This window comes from Macaca fascicularis, chromosome 16, assembly GCF_037993035.2.
Source record: "Macaca fascicularis isolate 582-1 chromosome 16, T2T-MFA8v1.1".
Classification (NCBI taxonomy): domain Eukaryota; kingdom Metazoa; phylum Chordata; class Mammalia; order Primates; family Cercopithecidae; genus Macaca; species Macaca fascicularis.
This window is the reverse complement of record NC_088390.1, coordinates 61,527,871-61,551,487: the sequence shown is the minus strand read 5'-3', so window position 1 is coordinate 61,551,487 and position 23,617 is coordinate 61,527,871. Positions and strand designations below refer to the sequence as shown.

At 53.7% G+C, this 23,617-nt stretch overlaps 1 protein-coding gene across 1 annotated transcript; it reads right to left on the bottom strand.

The window, feature by feature from the left end:
- Positions 1-7,669: 7,669 nt before the first annotated feature.
- IGFBP4 (insulin like growth factor binding protein 4) lies at positions 7,670-22,797 on the bottom strand. The gene is made up of 4 exons (XM_005584100.5): positions 22,162-22,797; positions 13,416-13,573; positions 12,453-12,587; positions 7,670-8,944 (listed from the first exon to the last, which is right to left on the bottom strand). Exons 1-4 carry the CDS (start codon positions 22,508-22,510, stop codon positions 8,810-8,812), a joined length of 777 nt encoding a protein of 258 aa, XP_005584157.1. The 5' UTR covers positions 22,511-22,797; the 3' UTR covers positions 7,670-8,809.
- Positions 22,798-23,617: the final 820 nt, after the last annotated feature.

The following is a 23,617-nucleotide window of genomic DNA, read 5'->3' as shown; positions in this document are numbered from 1 at the left end:
ACTGCCCTCCAGCCTGGGCAACAGAGTAAGACCCTGTCTCAAAACAAAAACAAAAACAACAACAAAAGATGAAGGATGTCGAAGTGCCAGCTTTCTTGTCGCACTGAGCTCTCCTGTCTCAGGAAGGCTTCTGCCACCTGGGCTGTCCTTAGGGACCCCACAGGGTTAGAGCAGGAAGAGTGAAGAGAAAGGCAGAACTGAGCAGAGGACCCTTGTCCCCTTGTAAGAAGCCTTCAGCCCTGCAGCCACCCAGGACTGCTGCCCTTTTTTATTCACTTATTCATTCAATAAGCATTCGTTGAGCACCTACTGTGCACTCGGCTCTGGAGATTCAAGTGTAATTAAATAAGACCAGCATGTGTTTTAGAAAAACAGGGGAACTCAGGGAACAATTGTGAAAAACATCATGCAGGAAATAAACAAGCTGGTAGAAAAGTAAGGTAGAGGGAGATTCTTTACCTAGGATGGTCAGAGAAGGACTCTCATAGGAGGTGACATTTGGCTGAAGGCTGGAGGTCGGGGAGCCAGCCTTGTGAAGAGAAGGGGTGAGAGTGATTCGGCAGAGGGAACAGTATGTGCAAAGGCCCTGAGGCTGGCAGCGTCATGCTAAAGGGGCTGGAGAAACTCGGAGAGAGCCCTACAGGCCAAGAAAGGTATTCAACAGGAGGCCTCTGGAGGATGTTACACAGGGTCCCAAGCAGAGGCCTCTCCACTGCCTTCCTCTGCCCCTGAGCTCAGGCACATAAGGCCACCACATAGGTGTGTGGTCCCCAGCAGGACCTCACACACATCCGTCCCTCTTGCGTAGGATCATGGCTCTTCTGCCCAGAAACTGCGCCCCCTTCCTTCCTCCCAAATGAAAGCCCCTGGCTTAGCTTCACCTCTCTGGTGGCCGAAGTGCCCCTTCCTATTTAGGTTCCTCTTTTCATCCCACCAGGAGACACTGGAGGAAAGAATATGGCCCTGAGTTCTAATCTGCTTCCGCCACCAGTTCATTTACACCTTCCAACAAGCCAGTTCAGGCCCCTCGAGGCCTCGGTTTCCCATCTTCATAATGGACCTGCCGGAGAGGAATGTGCTGGTCCCAACCCTGGTCTTGGGGATGACCTTTCTCAGCCACGGGAGAGAGCCATCCCTTCCCTTCCCCCCACCACATGCACACATGCACACACACATACACACATGCACACATGCACACACACATGCACACATGCACACATGCACACATGCACACACACATACACACATGCACACATACACCCTGCTCTCTCCTCTCCAGCCGTGACCCTGCCCTGCTCTCCCCAAAGCCTCCTGTGTGGTCTGCCCCCTCTCCTACCTCCCACCCCAGAACCTTGAGATCCGCCTCTGGCAGCCTCTGCTCTTCCCCCTTTTATCCCCTCCCTGCCCACCCACCACTTAGGATTGCACTGACCCTCCCATCCTCTGCCAGTGCCCCAGGGCTGCTGACTGCAGACAGTACAACTGAAGGCTGGCCCTTCCCTGGCCGGCAGCGCCTTCCCGACTCATTAGAGCCCTAAGAACATCCCTGTGGAGGGGTTTACAAGGCCCATTTGCATTCTTTTTTTTTTTTTTTTTTTTTTGAGACGAGTCTCGTTCTGTCGCCCAGGCTGAAGTGCAGTGGCACGATGTCGGCTCACTGTAGCCTCCACCTTCCAGGTTCAAGGGATTCTCCTGCCTCAGCCTCCTGAGTAGCTAGGAATACAGGCACGCACCGCCACACCCAGCTAATTTTTGTATTTTTAGTAGAGACGGGGTTTCACCATGTTGGCCAGCATGGTCTTGATCTCCTGACCTCATGATCCACCCACCTTGGCCTCCCAGAGTGCTGGGATTACAGGCGTGAGCCACCGCGCCCGACCCCATTTGCATTCTTAAGACAACCTCCACTCCCCGCCTCAACCCTAAAAATAAGACACTTTCTCCAAGTTGTTAAGGCTCCAGTTTATATTGTAACATAAACCCCTGTGGGCCTGGGCCTAGGCTGTAGGAATCACCCGCGCCGAAACTCTCCCGTCTTTTAGAGGCACGTTTGTTTCCACCGCAGCCCCTCCCTCGTTGTGAGGCGCTGGGGCTGCCCAGAGAGGGTCCTGCGGGCCTTGTCTCCAGAACAGACCTCAGAGGGCTTTTGAGAGTGGGGGTGGTCACAGATCCTGGGAGCTCGAGTTCTGTGCTGGCCTGGCCCGACCCCTCACAGGGCCGGCGGCCGGCCGGACCAGGGTCACAGAGAAGTCACATGTCACTTTGAATGAGAAGTTTTGAATTGTGGCTGAGAAATGAAGTTGGAAAACAGCTCAGCCAAAGGCAGTTGGAGTTTTGTTTTTTCTTTTGAATTTTTTTTGAGGGAAAAAAATCCTCTATTGTCCGACTAGCCTTCCATGATGCTGGAAAATTGAATTTATTTCCTGGGCAGTCTGGTCTAATTTCCCCTGGGTGGGGTGGAGGCTGAGCTCCCCTCCCTGCGTTCCAACTTAGAAGTTTCTGGTTCTGCTCAGAGACCAGGACCCAGGAGGGAAGCAGAGACCCTGAGCTTTGGCCCTGCCAGGCAGCCCCTCCTCCCCGTCATCCTGCCTCAGGAAGCCCCCATCCCAACCCTTGCAAGTTGGGGAGGCTGTTTCAAGAACTTGGAGATTCCTCATCACTCTCACTCTCCCAGCAGCCTGGGTCTGCTGGGCAGCTGTCTGGGCTTGTCCCCCACCCACCCTTGCTCTCTACTTGTGCCCTGTCTCCTGGACTCCCCACCTCTGTCTCAAAGCTCTCCAGGGCAAGCCGACCGAGGGACAGCTGCAAAACATTTGTGCTGGGGAGCCATTTGCAGCTGGGTAGCTGCCAGGCCTGAAATGATGGGAACCCTCGGCCCCAGCCCAGCTCCATCCCTTTCACTCGAGCCCCAGTGCAGGGACCTGTCTGTCTGCCAAGACCAAGGAGGCCGAGGTGAAGGAAATGGCCTTGAGGCTACTCCAGGAGACCAGGGGTCAGGCATGGTCAGCCCTCACTTGACAGTCTGCAGCTGAGCTGAGCTCTGAGAATGGGGGGCAGGGTAGGGAGGTGAGGGCAGTGGGTACTGCTCCTAGAGGATGGCATCAGGTAAGGTAGCAAACTGCCCACCCAAGCCTCGGTGAGAGGCTGTCCACAGCTGGCCACCCTCTGTGGGCTAATAGAAAGATTTCCAGGCCACAAGCCTAGAGAGACGGAGAAGGGAAGAAGGAGTCTCCCTCCCAGCCCCTGCGAAAAGCGAGCCCACACACACCTCCACCACTCGCCCTTGGTCTACCCCCACCTCCTCTCCTGGGGGAGGACACGGAGTGAGTAGACAGATTAGGCCTCCAGCCGCAGCAGACCCATCTGGTTCCAATCAGGAGAACAGGTTCCCAGACCATAGAGGATACATGGGGAGGGAGGCCACAGACAACAAGCAGCCCGCCCTTGCTGCAGGACCCCCAAGCCCCTCCCAACTGCAGCCCCTGTCCCATTTGGTCTCCTTTCACCCTCCAGATGGGCCTCACACACAGCCACCGGAGGGCCACGTGGGGCAGGGAAACCTTAGGGGGCGTGGACCTCCCTTTCCTACCTAATCACCTGACCACAGCCCCAGACTTCTGTCCACAGTTAGACATTCAATCCACAGAAGAAGGAAGGAAAGGGAAGGAAAGGAAGGGGCTAGAGGGAGGAAGAAGGGCTGCCAACATAAAAAGAGCAAGCAAAGCTTCTAAAAGCCATCAGATTCCAGCTGGATCTTGTTATAAATGGGGAAACTGAAGTCCAGAGAAGGAAGTCTAACAGAACCTAGTGAGCTCAGCCCCAAGCCTGTTCATGCATCATGCCCATCTAATGGTCTCCACAACTCTAGATAGGAATTACCATTCCCATTTGACAGATGGGAAAACATAGGTTCACAGGAGCAGAAGGTCTTACCTGCCCAACCTCACTCAGGTGGTCAGCAGCCAGGTCTGCCTGAATCGAGTCTGGGCTCCAGGCTGCCCACCAGAAGTGAAGGCCGCCTCGACCGCCCAAACCCCAGGGCCATTTTCCCTTTCCCACTGTCTCCAGATGTTGACCAGGTGGGAATCTAGTTCTGGAGAAGTCCACCATCCCCATCCGGGGTCTGCCTTGGTTCCCACCCCTTATCCATGTGGCCCCAATCTCAATCTCTGTCTTCAAGCCCAAGGTCAAAGGACACAAGCCTGAGGGAAAAAAAACAGCCTCTCTAGTTACGGCTTAGCGCCAGAGTTTTAATCCTGGCTCTGGATGACCTTGGTGTCTGGGCCTTGACTTACCCATCAATAAAATGTACTGGGTTGTCTAAATCTGGGTTGGACAGTGATTCTGTAATTCCCCAACCCTCCATTCCTATCCTCCTGAACGAACCTAGAGGCTTCCCCTTGGCTTGGGTGGTCTTCAGAAAAAGGGTTCTGACCCCAATTTCAGAATTTAGAGCTGGCAAGGGGACCAAGAGAAGGGGGGGACCCAGCCAGCCATGGAAGCCACTAATCTCCATCTTTCCCCGGGGGACTGCACTGCCGCCTCCACTGAAAGCAATTTGTCATGCCCTGAATTAAGTGATTCCAACAAGGGTTTAATTTCAGTTTAATGGCTCTGTTTTTATGTGTAATTAAATCCTATTGCATGGCGAAAATATGTTGTTTGCACTTTAGAGACTGTGTAAGGGCCTAGGAAGCCAACCCCACCGAGTTGCTGTCTCAGGCTCCACCAGCGCCTCCCCCAGTTTGGCTGGAATTGTCCAGGTAGAAGGGAAGGGGGTTGGGGACCTAAGGAAAAGAGGTTGGGGAGTAGGGGTGAGGGGAGGGGTGGTCCTGGTGGCGCCTGCTCATTCAGTAGAGCATGTTTCTAATTATCTGCAGCTACTCCCCCAACTTCTACTCCCTGACCCCACCCTCCCCAACCCTGGGGCTTCAGACATAAGAGGGGAAGGGTCACTCTGGGAGTGAGGATCTAATTAGACCCTTGGTTGGCTGCAGCAGTGTCTGCTTCTCCACGGGTGTGCCCAAAAGTCTGCCCCACAGTCCCGACCCAACACCGACCTTCTCTTTCGAGGTCAGAGAGGCCTGGAATACAGGGGGAGTCTCTGTCAGGGAATGTTGCAGGCCATTTACCACACAGCCATATAACAGCCCCCTACACTGGGAAGGAGGACTGAGCAGGCGCCCCAAATCCTGCATGCCTCATAACATTCCTGGAGCAGCTTGGTGGCAGAATGTGGCTCAGGGGACAGCGGGGTTAGGACAACCAGCCTTTTCCTGGAAAGAGGTGGGGGACTGCAGTGGCTGGAACCTCAGGGCCTGAAGAGCAAGCAGGGCCAGGAGGCTTGGCCAGCTCTCCAGAGATTCCCCAACCTGAATCCAAGGCTGGAATCAGTTCAGGTCTCCATTTTTCCTCCCTCCTCCCACCCCACCTTCTTGCCAGTGGAAAACCCAGCCCCCAACCCCCAGCCGACATCAGGGCTTGATCTCCACTAGTGAGCTGGGAAATGGAAACCAAATGCTTTATGTAGATCAGCTAGGGGTTGCTGGCAGGCGGGATGTCCCATCCCCTGCTCCAAGCCAGTGGGAGGGAATGACATGTCTCCAGGAGGCAGGGCAGAGCACTCAAGGACTTCATTTCTCAAGTCCATCCAGGTTTGGTGGTGCCACCAGGACCTCCCTCCCACATTTCCCAGAGGTGCTGACACCCCTGTGGCAACTAGGGAGACCATTCGGGTATTCCCACCATTTCAAGGGTGGGAGGGCCTAGGTGCAAACATGAAGCTGCTTTTATTTGCTTTTTGGTACTTAGGACCTGGCTCCAGGATCCTGTGGGCATGAAGGCTGGATACGGCAGTGTTTCTCTGTGATGTGAAAGTCCTCTCCCAAAAGTACATGTTTATTCTCTAGTGGCAGACATCTCCCCACAAACCCTGAGGCGGGATCACCTAATGAGCGAGAGTCCACTCATCCACAGCCAGGCGGGACATGTGTGTTCCGTGAATGTCTCACTCCCTCTCTCTTCACATCGCACACGTGTTCACACTCAGACACGCCACATATACACACCACACAAATGCACACCACATATACACACCACACAAATGCACACACCACATATACACACCACACAAATGCACACACCACATATACACACCACACAAATGCACACCTTGCCTTCACACATCAAACAGGCATGCACATCCCCAAAAAGCCCATACGCTCTCACGTTTTAGGTATCACTGCATCGTACTCACTCACATGCATGCACACACACATACTCCACAAATGCATGTGTGTCACGAAGGTACACCCACGCCATGCACACAGCTACTTCCAAGCCGACTGGGCTTTTTGGGGAGGCTCATGAAAGAAAAAGGACCTCCTACCACCACTGCCAAGGGTGCAAGGCTAGAGCATCGGGAAGGGGCCTAGAGACAAGGGGGGCGAAAAAGATGCCTTAGGGAAAGAGTTACTTTCCCTTGGCCTGGGCTCCAGAAGGAGGGGGCTCTGTGAAGAGTGACTGGGGCTGAGGGAGCAACCCTCAACCCCGCTTTGTTCTTTATCTCCTGCTGCTGGCAGCCGCCGTGGTGCCTCAGGGAGACCAGATGGCTGCAGGACTTTGCTGCTGGGGCAGAGCTAGAGATGGAACTGCAGATCCAGCCTCAAGATGCAGACCGGACAGGTGCCAACAAAGTTGGGGCCCAGTGAAATCAGAAGCCTGGGAGCGCCTCTGGAGCTGGGGAGGGGGCTGAGAATCCAGGACACAGCTAGACAGGAGGGAGCCCCCACAGCGGGCGGCAGGCACCATGCAGCATCTCCAGACTGCCTGCAACCTCATGGAAAAAGGCCCCCACTGAGAGATCAGCTTCTGCTCCCAGACCCCCTACCCCCTGCCACACACACACGCGCATGCGCGCACACACACACAGACCCCCTACCCCCTGCCCCACACACACGCGCGTGCACACACACACACAGACCCCCTACCCCCTGCCACACACACACACACACAGACCCCCTACCCCCTGCCCCCCCACACACACAGAGAGAGCACAGAGGTGTGGCAGGGGAGGGGCATTTGGAGGATGGCCAAGAATCCAGTCATACCATGTGAGCACAAACTCTGAAGCTGTGGCTGGCACCGAGTCTACAGCAAAGTCAACCCCTCCCAGCCTCAGAATCCAATCTCAGCACAATGCCCGAGTCAGAGATCTCGGCAGTCAGAGCTGTGGAATGTGCTGAAGCATCTACCCCATTTCCCCAAATGCAGGGCAGTGTCCCTGCCCCTCCCCAACAAATTATTAAATCAAATCCAGATGCAAGCCCAGTCCGCCCGATGCCCTAGGAAATGCCCCAGCCCCGCATGCCAGCTGACCCCAGACACAGCTCTGCCCCCACAGGGCTGTCCTTGGTCACGCCCCCTTTCAGGAGCCATTGTTTGCCCGGAGTCTAAGTACAGACAGCACAGACTTTGAAGCCAAGGAGTTCCCTAGGAAACTTCCCTTGCAGGGAAAAGGAAGGTGGATTGGCCATCCTTCTGCAGTCCCTTACCATTCAGGCAGGTCTAGGAACCACACAATGCTCACCTCCCAAAATCTGTCCCCCTCTCTCCACCCCTGGTGCATCCCTGTGTCTAACTGAGAATAAATCAACCAAACACAATCCTCTGGACACTTTTTGGTTTTGTTCTGTTTTGTTAAAAAAAGAAAAAGAAAAAGAAGAAAAGACATCATGGCCAACTGGTAAGTTCCTAAGTCTCCTTCTGTCCAGTCAAGCCGGAAGATGCCCAGGGCAGTAGGGAGGTGTGGGGAGGGAGGTGTAGGGGAAGGAGATATGGAGAGGGAGGCAGAGCCACAGGGAGTGAGCCACTGGAAGGACAGGGTCATCCTGGTGACTTCATGGCTGTGACCACAAATGGGGTAGGGAACAGGACCCAGGAAGCCCCTCATCCCCTAGCACGTGGGTCTTCTCCATTAGGCACATTCAGTCCACTCTTGCATTCTTTCTTCCCACCCTGACTGCTCAAAGAAATGCACCCCACCTCCCTAGCCCTCTGTGCTTCAAGTTTGACCCCTTCCCTCCCCCACAGCAGGGCTCTCAGCTGCCAGCCAACCAAGCAGATGGTGCAACAACCAGACCTAAAGGAAGGACCTGGGGAAGAAGAGAAAGGGAGCCTGGCAAGTCCGAGCTTTGGGAGTGGGTCTAGACCTCGTGACCATTACACCATCTGCTACCCCATGCTTCCTTAGGCTCCCACCCTCTGACTAGCTTGAGAGGAGGGATGATGGTCAAGGTACATGTGTCTTCTCCTCTGACCCTGGGAATGAGATTTTTCTTCTCCCACAGGCTTGAGCTCTCCTTATAGGAGTGTCTCCACATGCCAAAATCAGAGGAAGTCAGAATAAAACCTCCCAAGGCTGAAAACTGGAGCTGGCATGTAGTATGTGGTCAGTAAATGGTTTTAGGTGGCTGGATGAATGAAGGAATGAGTGAGTGAGTGAATCCAGGATCGATCTGGAAACACACCAGGGCTCAGACCTCTTGGGCAAAGTGCCACTCTCAGTCCTCTTGGGCTGTGTAATACCAAAGAGAACACCCCAGGCTCTGGCTTACCCCAAGGGCACACCCATGCTCACAAACACACACACACGCACACACACGCACACATGCACACGTGCACTTGAGGGAAACTTCTGGGCTGCAGGCAGAGACAGGACTCAGACTCAGACTCCACTCTGGGTCAGCTCTGCAGCCTCCAGAGCACGGGAGTAGCAGGGGACGCTGAGCCCCTGGCCTGCTGGCAGGCCTCACTCTCGAAAGCTGTCAGCCAGCTGGTGGCAGTCCAGCTCCCCCTTCGGCTCCAGGCCCCCCGGAAGCTTCACCCCCGTCTTCCGGTCCACACACCAGCACTTGCCACGCTGCCCATCCAGAGCTGGGTGACACTGCCAAGAGAAGGGCATGAGGAGTCAGTTCCAAGGCAGGAAAAGAGACCCCAAGTGGCCCAACCCAATCCCAGCCCAGCCCCCAAGTCAGACGGTTGCTGCTTCAAGATGGCCTCTGAGGGCGGTGACTCTCTTTTGAGCATGGGTCTTCTGAGCTCACTGAAGCAGGGAGAACACGGTCAAGAAGGAAAGGTCCAGAGAGTTCTAGAAGGCAGGACTTTAAGAAGGCCCTCGGGTTTAAAGGCACAGCTGGATTTGAAAGGCTGGGTTCAGGTCAGAGATGTTTTGGGTACATATTCTGATTGGGTTGGGATGTTAAGAAAGGGATTATAGTTATGAGTAGGATTCAAGATGGGATTAAGGTAGGACCAGGAGAAGAGTTGCAGTTGAATTAGGAAATATGACTAAAATTTGAGTTGGATGAGTTGGGTGAGGGTTAAAGCCCAGGTTAGAAACACAATTGGGATAAAGACAGAGGTCAAGATCAGAATAATTAAAGTTAAGCGAAAGTTTGGGTCAAAACTAGACAGTAGGGGGTTCAGGGAACGCAAATGTATATTTCAGTGTGAGAATTAAACTTGGAGTAAAGGATGGCTTAAGGATCAGAATTGGTCTGGGGATAAAGTTCAAGTGTCAGAACTTTCAATGGGATAAAAATCAGAGGAAGAGGCCAGGCCTAGTGGCTCAAGCCTGTAATCCCAGCACTTTGGGAGTCAGAGGCAGTGGATCGCTTGAGCTCAGGAGTTTGAGACCAGCCTGAGCAACAAAGAGAGACCCCTCCATCTCTATGCAAATTTTTTTTTTAAAAATTACCCTGGCATAGGCTGGGCGCGGTGGCTCACGCCTGTAATCCCAGCACTTTGGGAGGCCGAGGCTGGCGGATCATGAAGTCAGGAGATCGAGACCATCCTGGCTAACACGGTGAAACCCTGTCTCTACTAAAAATACAAAAAATTAGCCAGGCAGTGTGGCACGCCTGTAGTCCCAGCTACTCGGGAGGCTGAGGCAGGAGAATGGAGTGAACCCGGGAGGCAGAGGTTGCAGTGAGACAAGATCATGCCACTGCATTCCAGCCTAGAGGACAGAGCATGAGACTCCATCTACAAAAAAAAAAAAAATTAGCCTGGCATGCAGGCATGGTGGCTCACGCCTGTAATCCCAGCACTTTGGAAGGCCAAGGTGGGTGGATCACTTTAGGTCCGGAGTTCAAGACCAGCCTGGCCAACATGGCAAAACCCCATCTCTCCTAAAAATACAAAAAATTAGCCAGGCGTGGTGGCAGGCACCTGTAATCCCAGCTACTCAGGAGCTGAGGCAGGAGAATCGCTTGAACCCGGGAGGTGGAGGTTGCAGTGAGCAGAGATTCCGCCATTGCACTCCAGCCTCGGCAACAAGAGCCAAATTCTGTCTCAAAACAAAACAAAAAAAAAATTAGCCTGACATAGTTGTGTGCCTGTGGTCCCAGCTACTCAGGAGGCTGAGGTAGGAGGATCACGAGAGCCCAGGATGTGGAGGTTGCAGTGAGCTGTGATGGTACCACTGCACTCCAGCCTGGGAGACTGAGTGAGACCCTGTCTCTAAAAAAAAAAAAAAAATGGGAGAAGAAAATGCATAGAATTATACAACACAAAAAGTGAACCCTAATATAAACCACTAATTAATAATAATATACCAATATTGGTTCATCAATTGCAACAAATATAATGTAAGATGTTAATAATGAGGAAACTGAGGTAGAGGACAGTACATGGAAACTCTGTACTCTTGCTTGTTTTCTATAAACCTAAAACTACTCTAAAAAATAAAGCTATTAATTGTTTCTTTAAAATTAAGAGAAAAAGGTGTTTTTGTTTTTTTGTTTTTGTTTTTGTTTTTGTTTTTGTTTTTGTTTTGAGACGGAGTCTTGCTCTGTCACCCAGGCTGGAGTGCAGTGGCCGGATCTCAACTCACTGCAAGCTCCGCCTCCCGGGTTTACGCCGTTCTCCTGCCTCAGCCTCCCGAGTAGCTGGGACTACAGGCGCCCGCCACCTCGCCCGGCTAGTTTTTTTTTTATTTTTTAGTAGAGACGGGGTTTCACCGTGTTAGCCGGGATCGTCTCTCGATCTCCTGACCTCGTGATCCGCCCGTCTCGGCCTCCCAAAGTGCTGGGATTACAGGCTTGAGCCACCGCGCCCGGCCTTGTTTTTGTTTTTTTGAGACAGAGTCTCGCTCTGCCACCCAGCTTGGAGTGCAGTGGTGTGATCTCGGCTCACTGCAAGCCCCGCCTCCCGGGTTCACATCATTCTCCTGCCTCAGCCTCCCGAGTAGCTGGGACTACAGGCACCCGCCACCATGCCCGGCTAATTTTTTGTATTTTCAGTAGAGACGGGGTTTCACCGTGTTAGCCAGGATGGTCTCTATCTCCTGACCTCCTGATCCGCCCTCCTCGGCCTCCCAAAGTGCTGGGATTACAAGCGTGAGCTACCACACTCGGCCAAGAAAAAGTTTTTTAAATTGGGACGAAGATAAAATCCGTGTTAGGATAAAGGTTAGAAATAGGCTAGGCATTGGTTTTGGGGTACCCTCTCTGGCCCTTCACTCATACCCTTTTCATGCCATCCTGGGATGCACAGACCCAGGGCAGCCTTTGTCCTTATATCTAGGCCTCCACTGGCCGAGTGGCAGCTCAAATTGTGGATTTATCTATAGCTCATGGAGCAGGGCAATGGGTCTGTCTACACCCACAAAGAGCTCCAGGCTAGGGTTCCCCAGGCCACACCCAGCAGGAGGCACACCAGGCCCTGCCCAGACGGGCCACCCATTCTGATGGCCAGAGATGGGCTGAAAGAGGCCAACCCTGCTGACCATCCCAGCCTCCTGGAGGCTTGTCAGAGGACCCCAGCTTCCAAGGGCAAGAAGGAATAGGGAAGTTGCTGCCTTTGTGTCTTCTCTCCTGCCCACTCCTTCCTCTGCTTCTACCCAAAGTGCCTGTCTCCAACCATCCAGTCTGGCTTGACCTCCACCCTTGCTGTACTCCAGGTGGTTTTGCTGCTCGCCCTGCAGGGAGGGGGAGGCTGAGTTTCCTCCCTGACTCCTCATGACTTTGGCCCTCCATTCCCAGATGAAACCTCACTCAGTGGCAGGAGGAATGACTCACAGGAATAGAGTAGAGTGAATGAGAGAGTGTTGGGAGCCAGAGGTTGTCAGGGTTGCTAGGTCTGTACCAGAGATGGTGAAATCCAGGGCTGAGGGAAAGTGCCCTGGATAGGGAGGCAAGATCTGCTGTTAACTTGCTCTATGACTCTGGACTAGCCCGGGCGCTTTTACTCCTCTCTGGATCACCGTTTCCTCATCTCCAAAATGAGTGACGTTTTGACGCTGATGTAGGATTTAGGGAGGCTCCAACGGGTTGGGTTGGGGTTGAGGAGTTCCCCCTTCCTGAGATCTCCATCCTGGACCATCCTGCGGAGAGGCTGGGAATGCCCCAGAGCTGAGGCCAGGGGCAAGCCGGCGGGAGACAGAGACCCACCTGCTTGGGGTGGAAGTTGCCGTTGCGGTCGCAGTTGGGGATGGGAATGATGTAGAGGTCCTCGTGGGTGCGGCTCTGTGAAGCGGCCAGCCGCTCCAGGGCCCGGTGCAGCTCGCTCTGGCAGGAGCCCTGGGGCTGGAGGAGGGGAGAACAAAATTGCTCAGCAGAAGGAAGAGAGGCAGGTGGCCCAGGCCTGGGGTCAGAGCTAAGTGGGAACTAAAGGCCCCAAAAGGAGGCCCGAGCCCCCGGGGCTGGGCAGGACCCAGTGAGGTGAAGAGAGGGGCCTGGGTCCAGAGGACACAGTGGGGAGGGCAGACACATGAAGGAAAGGGTCTCGAGCCAAAGAGCTTCTTCAAAGGAGGGGTGGGAAGTGAGGGGACACTGTGGGGAAAGGGGCTGTGGGAACCTATGCAGAAAGCCAGGGAGGGGGTGATTTCTATGCAGAAGGGACAGATAAAACTTACAACTGACAACTTGTAAGACCTTCAGAAGGGACATTAGCCAGACCCTGAAGCAGGGTCCTCAGGCCCCCTGCTATGGCCAGCATTTATCCTTTGGTTACTGAGAAGGTCTGGGGTGGGGAATCCAAAAAAGGTCAAGAAACCCCAGGGCACTTTGGGCAACTGCTTTTTACCAACCGGTATAAAAGTTTTTCAGTATTTAATAATACTGAATAATATTTTCAGTATTTTTCAGTATTTAATAATCACTTAAGCTGTCCCGATGGATATAACTGATGGGCAGGAAAGGAATCCCAAGGAAGGGAATGAGTGCTTTCTCTGGGTCCTGATGACTCACACTAGTTGTACCTTGCACACGGTAGTCACCCTAGAATGTGTGCTGAATGAACACACCACAGATCTGGTGATGATGGTGTATGTGTGTGTGCCTGCTTGGGGGCGAGGGGTGTGTGTGTGTGTGTGTGTCTATGCACATGCACATTTGTGCATCAGAGGTCCTTACCACAGGCCGGGCATCCTCCCGGGGTGCCCCATTGACCTTCATCTTGCCCCCACTGGTGCTCCGGTCTCGAATTTTGGCGAAGTGTTTCTGCAGGCACCTGCGGTCATGGGCACTGCAGGGGCTGAAGCTGTTGTTGGGGTGGTCGCCCTCATCCTTGTCTGCATTCAGGTCACAATAAGGAGAGGTCAACACCAGAAGAGGTCAGAGCATCACACCAACCCAGCCTCCCACCCACGTTCTCCTTCCTGGGGATTCTCCGGCTTGGAGCTGGAGAAGAGCAGGGGACCTGGGGAGCAGGAAGAAACAAAAGCAGCCCCCTACCTCCTCCCCTCTCCCCTGGATCTCTCAGAATATTCCTCTTGAAGTCCTTGACTTGTCCCTCACCCCACCCAGGCCAGTGCTCAGATGAGTCACCAGCTGCAGCTGCCCAGATGGCAGGAGGGTCCCCTGGGCCCTGCAGGGAGGTCTGAGGCAGGCAGGGGGGCCCCCTGCTGGATCCTGTCCCCTTTCCATTCAGCTCCTCCCGCCATCCCCCTCTCCATCTGATCGTTCTCCCTGTCGCCTTTCCTGATTTTTTCGGTGGCTGGCTGAGCCAGCCAGGGGATCCCCGGGGCTGTGGGCTCTGCTCACCCTCTTCCAAATGGCCAGAATCAGAGTTTCCATGAGCAATGAGAACTCTAGCCCAAAAGGCTTTCCCCATTGGCTGGGTGGGAGAGAGTGGGAGTTAGTGTATCCGCCTGCATGAGGAAGAGTGAGTGTGTGTGTGTTTGTGTGTATGTGTGTGTGTGTAATACAACCTGTGTGGTCCCAGGACCACAAGAACAGCCTCACACATTCCTTCAGTCCCCCACCTGGAAGTTTCCCTTCTTAGACTTCAGACTCCATCCAAAGTCCATAGGGGTTGCCCAGAACCAGGGCACCTGGGATCTGGAGACAGGAGTGATGAGGCTGGACCTTCAACCCCTCTGTGGGATCTCCTGAAGGCTCTATCTGAGCTCAAGAAAAACTTCATCTAAACAGGGCATTGTGGCTCATGCCTGTAATCCCAACACTTTGGGAGGCTGAGAAGGGAAGATTACTTAAGGCCAGGAGTTTGCGACCAGCCTAGGCAACATGGCAAGGCCCCATCTTTACAAAAAATTTTTTAATTAACCGGGTATGGTGGCATGTGCCTGTAGTCCTAGCTACTCAGGAGGCTGAGGCGGGAGCATGACTTGAACCCAGGAATTCCAGGTTAACAGTAAGCTATGATCACACCACTGCACTCCAGCCTGGGTGACAGAGCAAGACCCCGTCTCTTAAAAAATAAAACAAAATACATTTTTTAAAAAAAGAAAAACCCCATGCTCGAGTCCCAGAACTGTAACCACTGCTCCTCCCTCCAGGCAGTCAAAACCAGATTACAGGGCGAGCTGGAGAAAGAGGTTGAAAGACCTCTCTACAGATCAGAGCCACCTCTGAAATGCTCAGGCTTGGCAGCTCTCTGCCGGCCTGAGTGCAAAGCCCCTGCCAGCATTCCAGATGTTGGCAGCCAGACAGGAGGTTACATCTGGTTTGCGTCAGGATTTTTTTTTCCTGAGGAGTTAGCAGGTTCCTCCATGCGTGGCAGCGATCCCAGAGCTGCCTCTGGGTCAAATGGTATTTTTCTGCCTAGCCAAAGTTTGGGGGTTGGTTCTCTTTTCATTCTCCTAGTTTGGGAGCTGTAGGGAGAAATATGTGGATAAAAGCAAACAAGGCAAGGAGGAATCTAACCAGAAAGTCTTTGTCAATAACCTTCCACACCAAAGGTTATTAATAAAATTCACTAAGGATGGAAGAAGATTTTTGTCACGGTGGAGGGCTGGCTTAGAAAGAGGAATAAAAGGAAAGAAATAAACAGAGGAGACAGATATAATCTATCCTTTTGCACATTTAAAATCCCAAGGACAGTCCAGAGGGGACTCCAGTCCTACATCAAGTTCCTAAGAGTCAACCAAAGAGAAGACACTATAGCAAGACCCCCCGGCCAAGGTAGGCAGCAAAAGAAGAAGCATAAACTTCAGAAGATGAGGATTGTGCCAAGGAGCCCATAAGAAGATGGATCCTGAGCCCTCGGTTAGGAACCAGAGAAAGATCTGGGATCTAGGCCATTCCTTGGAGACCCTCCCAAGGAATTCCTCCAGCCAAAGAAACCTAAGCTGGCCCAGTGATCACCTCCCTCCATGCCTCCACCTTGCACAAAGCCATAAGGCTTGAGGATGGAGTCACAGTGTTTCAGGGGTGTAAGCTGGAGCTGGGGAGTGGAGAGAAAGAGGAAATGGAAGACCTCAAAGAATTAGAACCAGGCTGGGTGCTCACACCTGTAATCCCAGTGCTTTGAGAGGCCAAGGTGGGAGGATCACTTGAGGCCAGGAGTTCAAGACTAACGTGGGCAACATAGCAAGACCCTGTCTCTACCAAAAAAAAAAAAAAATAGCCAGACGTGGTAGCACATGCCTGTGGTCCTAACTACTTAGAAGACTGAAGTGGGAGGATTGCTTGACCCCAGTACATCAAGGCTACAGTGAGCTATGATTGCGCCACTGCACTCCAGCCTGGGTAACACAGCGAGACCCTGTCTCTTAAAACAAAAACAAACAAACAAACAAAAAAATCGAGAACTAAAGAATCAGAACCAAATGTCAGAAGGACAGAGGCTGAGCTGAGATATGAACAAAGGCCCCACCATGTTACTTAGGTACGACTGGAGGAGATCACGTAGACTTGTTTGCCACAGCCCAGGACACTAACACCAGGGGGCACCCTTCCAACCTGGAAAGCCTTTGTTTTTCCTGAGTTTGCTTTCTTGTAATGACCATAAAAGAAAGTACTAGGGGCCAGCCAGGGTGGCTCATGCCTGTAATCCCAACACTTTGGAAGGCCGAGATAGGTGGATCGCTGAGCCCAGGAGTTCAAGACCAGCCTAGGAAACATAATGAAACCCTATCTCCACAAAAAATTAGCCTGGTGTGGTGATGCACACGTGTAATCCCACCAATCTGGGAGGCTGAGGTGGGAGGATCACCTGAGCCCAGGAGGTCGAGGCTGCAGTGAGCAGTGATCAAGACACTGCACTTCAGCCTGTGCAACAAGTGAGACCCTGTCTCAATTTTTTAAAAAAGCAAGCACTATTTTGTACAGTGATTCATTCCTCTCAGTAAATGGGCAGAATATTCTTTGGTTCAAGGAGTAAGGAAGGGTTTTCAGGAGTTCAAGGAGCGGGGAAGAATTTTCAGGAGCGAGCTCCCATCCTGGAGGTGTGGAGCATTAGGGTAGCAGCAGCCTCAAAAATCTCAAGAGATATGGAATAGAAGCATGACCACAACTATGCTTTCCATGTTGAGTTTCTTCTTCTCACTCTCTTTTTTTAAGAGACAGGGTCTCACTATGTTGCCCCAGGCTGGTTTCAAACTCCTCGCCTCAAGTGATCCTCCTACCTAGACTTCCCAAAGTGCTAGGATTACAGGTGTGAGCCACAATGCTGAGTTTGTATGAGTCAAAGTTCACAAACAACTAATCCTCAGAGGATTGTTAATGGATATTTGGGATGTTTACCATCAAGGAGGATTAGGTATGCTCATTGAAGCCTAGGGCTGCATGGAGCACAGGGTGAGCCCAGAGGCATGGCTCATGCTCTTGGGTTAGTGTGGCCCCATGTCACATCAGGGGTTACCTGGGAAAAGCTGAGCCAGCAGCCTGCCTGGCTTCTCCCTTGTTAGAGTCCCCATTAGCCATCCTACTTATCCCCAGTTCTTGTCTACACAGAGTAGAACCCACCAGATAGGGAGAGTAGCTCCCTCCCTAGTCTCATGGGGACACAGGGTAAATCTGTATTTGCCTACTCACACACAGACAGGCTGGGGCTCAAGAATCGCAAATGTATACAAACAATCACGTGTCCAGACACATACTCATCCACATGTGCCTTACCCACATGCACTTGGGCACTCTGACCCTGCCCTGGTCAGAGACACAGAGCCAGGGCAGGGCATGCTGACTTCAACAGCTTCTCTGCACCGTGGTTTGTTGACTTTCCATGTAATCTGTAACTTTTCCTTGCCCAACCCTGCTTAACTGGCAGACTGAAGAGCCACCCCAGGATCCACCCCTAAGCACTAGGTTTTTGTGGGGGTAAGGGTTACAGCATTGAGTCTCTTGATAACGTTAACCTTCTCATCTCCAAAACTGGCTAAATACTCGCTATTTTCCAGCCACCTGGTGCCACTCATCCTGGTAGTGCCCTCTGGAGAAATTTCAGTGCCTGTGGGTTCCCCGCTGAGCAGGAGTGGAGTCAGACCTATTCCCCTGAAAAGTCTGACCTCCAAAAAGCTTATTTGGGAGATGGGACTTCCAAGCAGGCTTGGTCCTCCTATAGCCCCCAGCTTGGAGCTAAGCCAGCTGACATCTGGCTATAGGGGAAACCTCGGTCTTTGCTCCAGCAGCAGAGGAAGGGAAGGTGTCAGAGAGGAAGGGAGGTGTCAGAGGGAAGAGGCCACACAGCTGTGGCACCACCAGCTGCAAAGTTTGTGGCAAAAGTCAGAGGATTTCCTCTTTCCTGTTGCCTGATTTTACCCTCACGATTTCTCCCCAACACCACCCCCGGCCCCTGAGAGACACCTAGGCTATGTACTGAGTGGGCCCATCCATCCCGACCAGAAATTTCAGCTGCGATCCAGAGGGTCACCCACCTGTCCTGCTAGAAAGGTCTTTTCCCTCTTCCCCTAGACTCTGGCTGGAGAAGCCAAGACCACTGGTGCTGGGTACCAGGCCCTTTCTCTGAGGTCTGGCTCAAGGGGTATCCCCCCAACAGCTGTGTCATGCTGCCAGCCTCAGAATAAAAAGTCAGATAAAACAACTTGGCCTGTTCTTCCCATGGTGACAGCAGCAAAATGCACCAAAGGCCACCCCACCGCTCTCAACGCCTCTGAATGTTGCCCCAAATTTGCTCCCTTGGCCTACTGTTTCCCTAAGTCCTAGCATCGGCTTCTTCTTCATCACCATCTTCATCGTCACTTCAATTATTGAGCTCTTACCCCATGCCAGACACCCCAACGCTGTGAGGCAGGTCCTGTTGCCCTCCCCACTTTGCAAATTAGGAAACTGAAGTAGACTTGGTGGAAGGGGAGGAGGAGAGACTTAGCTCTGCAGCACTCTGTCTTTAAGTGGAAAGACTCCTGATACCCGAGGCACCAATACTGCTGGCTTTGCCAGCACTAAATTAAAAACGGGAAGCGGCCATGCTCCTCCCTCCCCCTCCCCACAAGGCACAGAATTTCTGGGAATGCCCTTGTTCCCATGACATAACTGGATTCCCAGTACTGAAGTAGGGGGGCAGTCAGTATTTGCTGCATTGACTAAAAATTAACCCAGCCTGCCTGTTCCCTAACCCTGTCCCAAAGGGACTGAGAGTCCAGCTTAGGAACTCCCTGTCCAAACGCTGATCTTTCCGCTGTCCACTCCCCCAGATTCCATGAGTCGAGGATCAGTACCAAGATGGAGAGTTGTGGACTTTTGACGCACATACCCCACCTCATCTCTGATGGCCTCAGTGGTGTTAAGCCACAACCTGGCCAGCTCATGGAAAGCTGAGATAGGAGGGCGGGTGGGGGTGGCTGGAGATGGAAAGAGGAGATCTGCCCCTGGGGCAAACAAGAGGCAGCTGGACCATAGCAGCCAAAGAAGGAGGCATGCCAAGTGGCCACCCTCCCCCAGCCACCTGCTGACACTCAGCCTCAAAAAGAAAAGGCAGAAAGAATAGACGGGTAGCCTCGATCAAGCTATTCGCAGGCCAGTGGGCCCAATCCTTGGGACCTAAAGCAAACAGTGGCCTACTGACTGTGTAAGGCTAAAAAGATGGGTGGGTAGGGGCTTGGTCACCTTATCTCACCCACAGACCCTGCAGGGCTGCAGCAGAACTCTAGAGAGTGCCATTTACATGGTGCCATGTGGCCCAGGTCACAGCAAGGAATTACTTCTATGATGACTAGGAGGTGTGGGAGGGCACGGGCATAGCTTGTTCAGTAGGTACCTCCAGGCTTTCCCTGTCTCTCCAGATACCTGCATCCATTGCATGGCTGGAAGACAAGGCAAGGAGGAAAGGAGGAGGGGCATTACAGACCTTGGCTGTGTCATCCAAAGGGGACTTAAAGCCGCCCCATTCCAAGACACTGTTGTTTGTTTGTTTGTTTGTTTGTTTGTTTTTTAGACGGAGTCTCGCTCTGTAACCCAGGTGAAAGCACAGTGGCGCAATCTTGGTTCATTGCAACTTCCACCTCCCAGGTTCAAGTGATTCTCCTGCCTCAGCCTCCCGAGTAGCTGGGACCACAGGCGGGCACCACCATGCCCAGCAAATTTTTGTATTTTTAGTTGAGACAGGGTTTTACCATGTTGACCAGGCCTCAAATTCCTGACCTCAGGTGATTCACCCTCCTCAGCCTCCCAAAGTACTGAGATTACAGGCGTGAGCCACTGCGCCCAGTCTACCCCCTTTTTTTTTTTTTTTTTAACGAAATAGAGAAATAGAGTCGCCCAGGCTGGAATGCAATCATGTGATCATAGCTCATTGTAACCTTGAGCTTCCCATCTCAGACTCCCAAGTAGCTGGGACTACAGGCATGAGCCACTGCAGTTGGCAATTTTTTTTTTTTTTTTTTTTTTTTTTTTTGTAGAGATGGGGGTCTGGCTATATTGCTCAGGATGGTCTCGAACTCCTGGCCTCAAGTAATTTTCCCAAAGTACTGGGATTACAAGCATGAACCTCCACACTCAGACCCTAGACACTCCTGGAGACTCCTGGAGGCCAGTTTGCATTACATCCAGAGGACAACCAAGGACTTTTCATGCCATGCCCTCCCCAAACCCCTAGAGGATCTTATTTTCCTCCACTACAGGATGGAGTATTCCAACCCAACCAGAGGATGAGGTATTCCTATGCAGCCCTTTGAGGGCTCTTCTGTCTTGCATTCAAAGTGCTGAGAGAGGAGGAGGCTAGCAGCCATCCTTATCTGGTGTCAGATACCCTCTGGCTGGTGGAGGATGGAGATTCAAAGGGAACGTGACCCTGTTGTACCCTGAGAACCCAAGGGCTCAGCCTTGCTCCCAGTCTCAGTACCCCTCCTCTACCACTGCCTCCGGCATCTCTGCCCCAAGATTAGCGACTTTCTCCCCCAGGACCCCCCTTCTCAGATATGCCGGGTGCCAGGCTGGCATTTCTCCGAGAATGTTTTCTGCTGACCCATCTCTCCCTACCCAAGGGCAGGAAGGGCAGAGAGGCCCGAGGCCCAGACCCCTGGAGTCCACCTCCTTCCTGTTTTCCCTGCATCCTGCTCTCCTCGGCTGACAAGCTGCAGAGGATTGAGGAAGTAGAGGGTTTGGGACCCAGGACAGGAAGCTTGGGGCTGGAGTCCCAGTATCCGGACTGCAACAATGGAAGCTTCAAGCACCAGGAAAAGAGACAGAGACAGACAGAGGCACAGGAGAGCAAAACAGAGCCAGAGATGGAATGAGAAACAGAGGCATAGATACAGAAAGGCAGACAGAGAGATTCCCAAAGTAACGGAGAAAGACAGAAACAGTGACAGAGACACAGAGAAACAGCAACAGAAAGAGAGGAAGAGAAGCAAAGCAACTGAAACAGAAACACGGAATAAAGTGGAGAAAGAAAGGCATGATGAGCAGAAGACACTGAGGAAAACAGAACTGGAGAGCATGACTAGTGAAACTAGAGGCTGAGAGACAAATCAGGAAGAACAAAAGAGCAAGAGAAAGAAGGAAAAGACACTGAGAGTCTAAGAAGAAACTGAGAAAGGTTCACTGAGAAACAAAAAAAGAAAGTGTAACAATGAGGTTAGGGCAAGGGCCTTCTCAGAGTCTCTCTCTCTCTCTCTCTCTCTCTCTCTCTCTCTCTCTCTGTCTCTCTGTCTCTCTGTCTCTCTCTCTCTGTCTCTGTTTTTCTCCCCTGGCCCCCCATCCACTTCTCTATTCCCTAACCCACACACATGAGGTTTCAGCAGCTCTGGGCTGGGAGCCAAGACTTTTCTGCCACCTCAAATCATACCTGCCTGGAGAGAAGAACAGGGGGCCTGTATACCAGGGCAGGCAGAGGTACCCAGGACTGGCAGAGGGACCCCTGTCTTCCCACTGCCTCTCAAACAACAAGGTGACCTGGTTCCGGGCTTTGGGGAAGGGCAAGTCTAATGCTCCTCACCGCCAAAGTCCCTCTAATTTGTATGTCCCACTCCACCACTGGACCATATAAAAAAAAAAAAAAAAAGTTCAGGCTCTAGCTCCCCAGACCACTGGGATTTCACCCTCGGCCTGGATCAGGAACAGAAAGCTTTCCCCCCTCCCCCATCCTCCCCAACACACACCCCACCACCATCCTCCAGTTCTCTGGCCCTGGACAGCTGACTTAACTGGACCTTAATCTGCCACTCTTGCACCAGCAGCCAGGCCTCCCACTGGGACCCCCTTATCAAATAGACAGCCCTTGGAGGTTTCAGATGGAGCGATGGGACAGTCTCCCTTGGTGATGGCAACAGGCTGCTAGGGACTCGGTAGCAGTTTCCTTGGTGAGCCTGTCCCATGCCAGTCGGGCCCTGCCACGTACCTGCCTTCTCTTCAACTCACGGGGGATTTTTAAGGGCCTTCCAGGGTGGCTGGAATGGGGAAGAAGCCGCTGGGAAGGGAGTGCACTCAGGAGGGAACTGGGAGGCCAGGGGTACCTTACCAGAGGGCTGCAGGCTTTCCTGGATGGCCTCGATCTCCGCCAGCTCCATGCACACGCCTTGCCCGTGCATCAGTGTGTGCAGGGGCTTCTCCACCCCCCGGGGCGGGTAGCAGCGCAGGCCCGAGCCGCAGCGGGGGGTGTACACCCCGCAGGGCATCCCCAAGCCCAGGGCACAAGTGGCGCAACAGCCGCAGCCGGGCTCTCGCACCAGCTCCTCGCAGCCCACGGGGGGGCGGCAGCGCGCCAGCTTCTCCTCGGAGCAGGGCGGGCAGTGGATGGCTTCGTCGCCCAGGCTCGGCCCGGGCCCGGCGGCCAGCAGCAGGGCGGCCACGAGGCAGAGGGGCAGCATGACCGCGCGAGGACTGGGCGCTGGCGCAGGGCGCGGGGCGCAGGCGGGGAGCGCGGGCGCGCGGGCGGGCGGCGGAGGGCACACGGCTGCAGCGCCCGGCGCGCCTGGAGGACCCGACCTGGAGGGCGCGGGGAGACGGGGCGGCCCGGCAGGCGAACGCGGACGGAGCGGGGGAAGTTAGCAGGCGGACCGGAGGGGAGCAAGCCTGGCCGCCGAGGCGCTGCGCCGCATCCTCGGCCCAGCCCAGGCAGGCGGCGGGCGGCGAGGGGGCAGAGGGCTGAGCGGCTGCCCGGGACCGGCTCCCCCGGACTTTATACCGGTCCCTGGCCACACCCCCAGCGCCTTCCCAGAGGTGGGGGAGCCGGGGCGGGCGAGGGGGAGAGGGAGAGGCGGCCGTTAGGGGGAGGGGGCGCTGTCCTGAGTCGCCGCCGCCGCTGCCGCCGCTACATCTGAAAGTCCTTTTCTGCCGAAGAAGGAAGCGGCGCAGTTTGGAAGCCGTGGCAGGCGCCCAGAGCGCCTCTGAACCGGAGCCCCGGAGGGGAGGCAAGGGAGAAGGGAAGCCAAGGGGCTGCTGCGGGGTCCCCTCTCCCGACCTCGGAGGAGTCTTGTCCCGCCCCGCCAAGGCGGCCTCAGTCTCCCACCGAGAAAGGGACCTCCTAGCCCGAACTCGGCTCTGCGGATCTGGTCTCCCTGGACAGAACCCTTTCCACCCCACCCCGGTGCTTTCAGCCTCAACCGCTGGAGACCAAGCCTTGTGAGGTGCGGTAAAGCGTACAGGCACTTAGCTTGGGGCACAGAAAGGCTTGGTGGCCCTAAAACGTTAACAGGCTTCTTCCCACTTGCCCCTTGCAACCTCTCCCACCCCCGCAATCTCCCCAGGGCTCATCTGGGCCCTGGTCCACTCTGCTTCCCCAGGATGGAATCAGCGGAACTCCCGGGGAGGGAGGTGCCACCGAGCCTCTTCCTCCTTCCTGAATGTTCGCCTCTCAGGCCCACTCAGACCCACTCGTGGAGGGAGGCAGGCCTGGGAGATTGCCATTTGCAGTGTGCAAGTTTTGCGTTGAACAACTCCAGTGGGGCCCCATTCCTTGTAGTCATTATGTATTT